Raw genomic sequence first — 8014 nt, forward strand, 5'->3', positions numbered from 1 at the left:
TTCTATGACATAAAGGTTCATCATAGTTTCTTTTAAGCAAAAAACAAAAAGTAAAGGTAAACAATACATTTTTTTTCCTTTTATATATAAACAATTTTTAGCAATGTAAATGATTAAAATTATTATTTTACATTTTCATATTTAGTTAGTGTTATAAATTTGATTTTTATTATTAATAGAATATAAAATATTTTTTTAGTTAACAATATAATCTTTTCATGATAATTTTTAATTTAAATGAAATTAACTTAATATTCTAAAATTAAATTATTACAAATTAAAAATATTAAAATAACTATTACAAATTAAGATTAAAATTTTTTATGAAAAATAATTGTAAACTTTGTTGTCAAAAAAGAAATATATCTTTAAGTCTTCCACTGTACAGGAGAAAATAGAAAAGAAAAATATTTTTTTACTAGTGAAAACTCTTTTATTTTTAGTAATTAAAAACGTATGCAAAGTTGAGAGGGAGAAAAGAAGGAATAAACGACTAAGTACACGTTGATGGACATTTCCCAATTCGTAAATTTTATTCGTAAACAACTATCTGTTGCTTTGTATTTTTCGAGGAATAACAAAATCATTTTGTTGAATTATTGAACCAAACTTATTAGTTAGGGTTAGAAATTTGAGGAAGTTTTTGGTCTTCTAAAAGTGGATTTTCCAAGATCAAGGTGCAAAGTACCTGGGGCATGACTAGATGCAATTGGGAATTTAGTAGGCAAAAACATTTATAAAAAAAATTCCTTCTTGTAAAAAAAACTTAAATGATTATTTCGAGTAATAAGGTGATTTTATAGGATTCATTAATTATTATAGAATTGATCGGGAATAGCTAGGTTTTTTCATATTTTTTCTTTCACAATATAATTACTTAATTTTACTTAAAAACAAAAAAAATATATTTAACTTAGATTAAGGAACTGTTTTGAAATTTTACATTTTATATTATAGTTAAATGATTGTATTACTGTTAAAATCAAATTGTTTTAGCTTGCCTCAAGGGGCGTGTTCATACTTTCATCTTAGCTTTTTTTTTTTTTTTTTATGTGATAATCATGTGATCTGAGGGCAATCTAGCGTTTTAACAAATAAAAAAAAGTGCTTGTTGTTCATGTTGCACATACCAATAAGTAAGCCTTCTTGTCGTGTTTAAATGACATGTGTGACGACTTCAAGAGGTTAAAAACAATTTTTTTATATGTTTTTTTGAATCTTCACAGCAGAACTACATACTTAGATGGAGTGTCTGATGTAGTTCTTTCCAGTCGGTTGCATATTGGCTTTTCTTTTTTTATTATTTTTTTTTTATTTTCTCTTCTTGATTTTCGCTCTTGACCTCCCTAAATTTCACAGCAGCCTTTAATTTGTTTTTTTTTTTAATTTTTTTTGTTATTTTAATTAATATCTTTATATTTGAATTAATTTATAGAATTGAAATTTATTTTTAATTTCATTCTCCTTCAATTTTTTTTTATTTGGTCCTCGTTTTTTATTAAATATTTATGTTATTTGAAATCATTTTTAAAATTGATTTTTTATTATTATTTCATCCTCCATTTTTTATTGCTATTTTTTTACTTTGATAATTTTTTAAATTTTAAATTTTTTCTAATTTTATCTTTCTATATTAATTAAGCTTCTTGATTGAGCCCAAATTTATAATTTAAAAGTTTGTGAATTTATAAGATTAACTTAGGTTTAGTATATTCACTCAGGTTCATTCTTTTTTTTCTTTTTTTCAAGTTTGTGTTTTTTAGTTTCATCATTCTACATTTGATTTAATTGGAAATTAGACTCTATTATTTTTTTATTTGATTTTTATAAGATTTTTCACTAATTTTGAAAATAAACCAAGTTACCTCGGGTCTTTTTATTTATTTATTTTTGTTATATTTATATTTTTAAAGAAATTTTTCTTTGAATTAAATTAAATCAAGTACTTAAATATAAGTATGGATGCTCACTTCACGGTATTTTTTTATTTTGCTTTCAGAATTGGTGCTCTAGTGTCATATGTCAATTCTTTCAATATCATCATATAACCTATCACAATAGTGTTAAAACTATTTCAGTGAATTCTTTTTGATAGTGGGTTATCAATGTCCATAATGAAACAACAACAAGAATCTAATGGACTTTTTGTTGTTCTATTCTCTTGAGCACGATATTGGTGACTCATTTTTTATAGTTGATTATTGATAATTTTTTTGGTTTGATTATTAAATAAATTGACTTATTGGATCCAATTAGGCTAATGGCCCGAGTCTCATATTTTTCTTGATTCTTTAAAAATATGATCATCATCTCACCATCCTTTTTTACGTTATAAACAATTTTATTAGCCCGCGACGTAGGGTGAGCCACCAATATAGTTTTAATTGAATCACTTTTTATATTTGACGTGTCTTCATTTTCCTTTAATATTTGTTTTATTAGAATGGAGTGTCCTATTTTGTTTTGACTTAGGTTACACGAGGCTATAATAGTCTTATGATCTAGATTATGAGTTTCACAAGTTAATCATAATTGTTGTCACATGATTAATTTCTTGTCGAAAATTCTCAACCCTATATGATAGTTTAGTCCCACTAGACTAAGCTTTTCCACACTCTTCACTTGTATTTACCTTCAACTATGTGTTTTGTTCACACGAAAAGGTTCCACACCTTAACCCATTGTAAGTAAGTGGAATTAACACAAGCAACTAGATAGCATAGCGCACAACATATACATAAAAACTCTCAACTTTTATTATTATTTCATCAAAGAAAATATACAATACATAATATGTGTTATACACAAAACTTGCATGTTACACAACTAAAACCTTCTAGCCTATTATAGACTTCTAGCCTATTATAGACAATCATATGAAAGTTAGAAAGGAAATCTCGTATTCATAATGCTATTTGGGCAAATTAGTGTGCAAATTGCCTCATGTTTCTATGAATTTAATGTCATCGAAGATCACCTCCAATCATACCGTGTGTCTGTCTAGCGTTATGTCCATGTTCTCATAAAATTTAGTCATGTTCTCCACTATTTTGCCGCAGCTTTTTCCCACAATATTGTTGCACAACTGTCAATCTATACTATTGAGTATGTTGTGTTTGTTGTTTATCTTAAATTGTCCATCATCCATGTCCAAACTCATATTAGCTCACTACTTGTATAGATCAATGCTACCGGTTTCATTATTACAGTTGAATTTGACACTATCTCACATATTGTTACTACCTATTATATCTTTCCAACAATATTTTTATCAATGTATTCATGCTAAATTTTGACTTCTTTATAGTTGGTTTAAAACGAGCTAATATATCACTATCTTAGTATTTTAAAAGTATTTGGTGAAGTATTGATTAAATGTTTTACTTCTTAATATCATTGTATTATTTTAGGTTAGAAAAAAAAACATTTGACTGGGGTGTAATACTGATCAAGAATCTAGTTTTAACTATTCATGATTTTTATAATCAAAGCAAAGCTAACGTCAAAAAGTTATGGAGTATAATAGCATCTCTTGTTTCACCTTGAGGGATTTGGTTTCATCAACATCACATGATCAATCATTCGATAATTTAGAACCCGCTTGATTTGGCTTTTTATTTCTTATAAAACAATTTATTTAATTGATGGTTTTTTTTAAAAGAAAATAGCACAGTAAACTTAATGTTGTTAAGGAAAAACATGGTTTAATTTTTTTTTTTTTGATAAAATAACGTTTTTTTGACATTATCCCACTTTAAAAACTTAATGAATATTGACATAAAATAAAGCAAAAGGATAGATGTCATATTTTAAAATGTGATATCAATTAAAATTTAAATTTAAACTCAAACTCAGAACAAACACCCCTCTCTCTATAAACATATTAAATGCACTCTCAATCTCTCTAAAAAATACTAATTAAATATTTTTTTTATCTAACTTATAAATTAAAAAATATTTTTTTTCTAATTTGTAGATTAAAAAATAATATATAATCAAAATCTATAAAAAATATTATTCACACGAGAGCTAACCTCGTTTTTTTAGTGTTAACCAATCTACTACTTTAATTGACCAAAATAAAATGATATATCGATTTGTCAGGACACTTATTACAATTGATGTAGCATTTTTCAACCATGATATTTAATTAAATATTATTTTTTAAAACCATGACTTCTTCAAACTATGTTATTTTGTCACAACTTTTTATTGGTATTTTGTATGCTAATTGATGAATTTATCATTGATTAACTCTCTCTCACAATTGAAAACAAATTAGCATAGAAATAGAACTGGTGGTATCATCTTTTCGCCATGTAGAGGTGTCCCATGTAACTACAGCTAGATGCGAAAACTGAACATCAAAGCCCCATCCTGCCCCCCTCATCCTTGTCTTTTTTTTTACTTTTGATATAAAAATGGTACAAAGACTGTCAGAGGAAGATACCATATATTTCAAAAGGAACACCAAAGGCATAATTACCCTGTTAATAACATGACACCTCTTTCCAGGCCACTTTAGGCTAAAGATCGATCCTTTAATTTACCAAGGAACAGCAAGGAGAGATCATAGTCATCTTCTTCATCCGTTCCATTAATTTCTTCTTCTTTGTTTCAATGGTTTTAGGTGGACTCGATACGAAAGGCACCAACCATTATAAGTGCTGAAAATGTGGTCCATATACCAATCATTTCCCACTCCTCACAGTACAACCAACCTTTTCAAGCAGTATGAAAGAAGGCCTACCTATAAGTTATCATTTAATTATGATAAATTGAGTTTCAACTCGCATCTGAATTTGCTTTTTTTTCAAAAAATAGATTATTTTCAAGCGATTTTTTTTCAAAAAATAGATTTTGTGGGTTTTCAACATTGATTTTTTTAAAAAAATTAGGTTTTATTCTTTTTATTTTAAATCAAATTATTTTAATTTTATAATATGATCTTTAATTTTATAATATGATATATAGGTTTGCGGATTGACCATTGTAAATTCAGTCAATTTTTTTTTATATTTATAAATTCTAATTATTATTTTTTTCAACATAACTTGGATTACAAGTTTAATATAAGTTAGTTTTTTTTTTATCCTTTTGACATTAATATTATATAATTTCTCGACATTAATTTTATATAGCTAGTAGTAATAGAGACCATGAAGGTAAAACCACCAGATTTCAACTCCATATATATATTATACATCATTAGTTTTTATATGAAAATGAAAAAAAAAAAAAACAAAAAAAACTACAAGCCTCACAAAAACTCCACAGGTTGTCTGTAGATTATACATTTATGAAGGAGTACAAGGGAGGGTGCACATGGAAGCAGGATATATATATTATTTATAAGCTGCAAATTTATCGCCCGTAATTATTTTTCCCCAATCCCATCTTGCCCTTCATTTTCAAAACTGTTTTACATAACAGAACATGCATTGGGGTTCTCGTCACTGAAGATCTGAGGAGGTGGTGAATAGTGCTCATAACTTCTTGGTGAATAATAATTATAAAAATCCATTTTCCTGAGCTCTACCACCCTGGTTTCTTCTGTAGTTTCCTCTGCAGGTGGTGGTGGTGGTGCTGCTACTGCTTTGGCCTCACTGCCACCACCTTCTTTTTTGTCTTTGCCTTCTCCTTGCTCACCACCACCACCTTTTTTTTGTTTGTCACTTTCTTCACCTTTTTTCTCTTCTTTGGATTCTTTTCCTTTCTCTTTCTCTTTCTCTTCCTCTTTCTTCTCTGGCTCTTGTTTTACTATCACTGCGTGCTTCCCAGTTCTTTTGTACACGTATTCAACTAGTTGCTGAGGTTCAAACACTCCCTTCACTATCACCTGTGAGCTCTTAAGATCTGGTTCAGCCGATTCCACACCTATTAATAATACACCAGAATTTAATTCCAAAAGTTGGTGTTAGCCCCACATAAAAACGTGAAAAAAATAAGAACTAAAATCAAGAATTCTAATATGGAGTTGGTAGGATTTGAATCATTTGATACAGGAGAATTGAATTGACTTCAATTGGACCGAATTCAATGGAATCTAGTAGGCTCAACAACATGGTAACTTAAAAGAATTTGTTGATTTTAAAGCACTGGCCGAAGGGATGAACTCTTTATTTAAAGGATTCAAAAGGTACGCTAAGAGTACGAAGTGTTAGTAATTTTTATTCTTTTTGCTGGTGGAGAAATTATCTTAAAACAAAAAAGGGCAAAATTGTGAGTGACAACCAATACATCTGACCGACTAAAACTTGGAGTGAAAATGAAACCGCACTTGCATGAACCAAAAAATGTTGCAAAGGGACCCGAAAGCAAGAAAAATAGGCATTTTTTAAGTTAATTAAAAGGAAAAAAACGTTAAAAATGGTCATGCCTTGCATTCTTTGTATCCGTTTCTTGATTTCCAGTGCACAAGCTTCACAATGCATGTATACCCTTAGCATCGCTATGATCACGGGAGGCTGCACTCAATCAAGAAAAATAATTAAACCCCATAACTAAACATAAAAATGTTATAAAAATAATAATCAAAATAGCCAGAGGAGGGGTCAATACCTTTTCTTTCTTCTCTTCAACTTTCGGCTTCTCCTTCTCCTCAGCCTTCTTCTTCTCTTCCGAGGGAGGTTTTGGGATCGGAGAGATAAGCACCACTTGCCTATGGCTCTTCCTTTGAATTCTTTCAAGAACTTTTAGTGGATCCGCTTTCTCTCCTTTCACAACCACCTTACTAGTCTTGCAATCAGTAGTCACATCTTCAACTCCTGTAATTAATTATCAGCCCACAAAACAAAAAACAATGACTCAACCAAGGATAAGAGCACATCAATTAAACGGCGTTGTTGGTTAAAGAGCAAAAAGAAATAATTAAAGACACTGACCTTCGAAGCCCTTGAGCCACCTGCGGACCTTACGGGCACAACCCTCACAATGCATGTAAACTTTAAGTACAATTTCTTGAGGGGCTGGGGGTGACTCTTTTTTTGTTTCCTCTGGTTTTTTCTCTTCGGTCGCCGGTTTTTCAGCTGGCTTCTCTTTCTTCTTCTCTTCCTCTACTTTCTTTGGTTGCTCTGGTTTTTTCTCTTCTTCTGCTGCAGGCTTCTTCGCTTCCTAAACAAAAAAGAAAAAAAACCCAAATAAATAAATAAATAAACATAAAAATTAAACTTAAACGTTGAAAAAGATTTATTTTGTAAGAACTCAAGACCTCCCCCATTATGAGCTTCGGATTTTAGACTAGAAGCACACCAGTAAACTAGACTTGTCAGAGATAGATGGACAGACAAGTTTCTCTTGTGAAAGAAAGCTTTGAGTTTGTAGTTTGGTTTGGTTTCTTTTCCCGAACGAAAAAAACTTAGCTGAGTTTTTTCTAGAGTGGGAGAGTTCTGAGGAGATATGAGAAGGGAAGCAGTTAGCTATTTTAGTGCTTTTGGTATTACGCTCAAGGATGCTTTTAAAAGTGTTCATTTTTTTAAAAAAATATATTAAAATTAGTTTTTGTTTTATTTTTAATACCATTACATTAAAACTATAAAAAATATTAATTTAATAAACTTTTAAACCAAATATAATTCCAAACAAAAAACAAAAGGTGCTTGGAAAGGAAGGCAATCTAAATTGATGTCATCGACAAGGGGGCTTGCTGTCGAGGAAGGAGGAAGGACTGGGTTGAGACAAATGGTACCCGGAGGTTACATGCTATGCTTTTTTGGCCACTTTTATTTTTTGCAAAGTAAATCTTTGCAGGAATAATTTGTTTTTTACTGTTGTTATGGGTAACTTTTTGTTTTTTCTTTTTATTATTGTGGTCCACCTACGGTACCTTTTTTTTTAATGTATATTATTTTTATTCTATTTTTTAAGTATGACGGTACCTTTTTTTTTAATGTATATTATGCTTTAAGTATGTTTATTTTATGCTTTAAAAATATTTTTTATGGGTAACTTTTTGTTCTATTTTTTATGCTTTAAAAACAAATAATTTATTCTATTTTTAAAATTTTAATTTTAT

The 8014-nt window shown here is 29.2% G+C and overlaps 1 protein-coding gene across 1 annotated transcript; it reads right to left on the bottom strand.

Annotated features, from left to right (window-relative positions):
• Window positions 1–5248: 5248 nt before the first annotated feature.
• On the bottom strand, window positions 5249–7440 carry LOC105139392 (muscle M-line assembly protein unc-89-like). Its single transcript, XM_011045802.1, has 5 exons — window positions 7211–7440; window positions 6885–7113; window positions 6562–6767; window positions 6380–6467; window positions 5249–5877 (listed from the first exon to the last, which is right to left on the bottom strand). Exons 1-5 carry the CDS (start codon window positions 7217–7219, stop codon window positions 5423–5425), a joined length of 987 nt encoding a protein of 328 aa, XP_011044104.1. The 5' UTR covers window positions 7220–7440; the 3' UTR covers window positions 5249–5422.
• Between the last annotated feature and the right edge of the window lie 574 nt (window positions 7441–8014).

This window comes from Populus euphratica, unplaced genomic scaffold (genome assembly GCF_000495115.2).
Source record: "Populus euphratica unplaced genomic scaffold, PopEup_1.0 scaffold92.1, whole genome shotgun sequence".
In the NCBI taxonomy this organism is placed as follows: Eukaryota; Viridiplantae; Streptophyta; class Magnoliopsida; order Malpighiales; family Salicaceae; genus Populus; species Populus euphratica.

What these genes read in the sequence shown, in the direction of transcription:
- LOC105139392 (XM_011045802.1), bottom strand. An exon ending in TTGAAGAGAAGAAAGAAAAG is followed by an intron (nt 6,468 to 6,561) that starts GTATTGACCCCT and finishes GATTGAGTGCAG; the next exon opens with CCTCCCGTGATCATAGCGAT. An exon ending in ACGGATACAAAGAATGCAAG is followed by an intron (nt 5,878 to 6,379) that starts GCATGACCATTT and finishes TATTATTAATAG; the next exon opens with GTGTGGAATCGGCTGAACCA.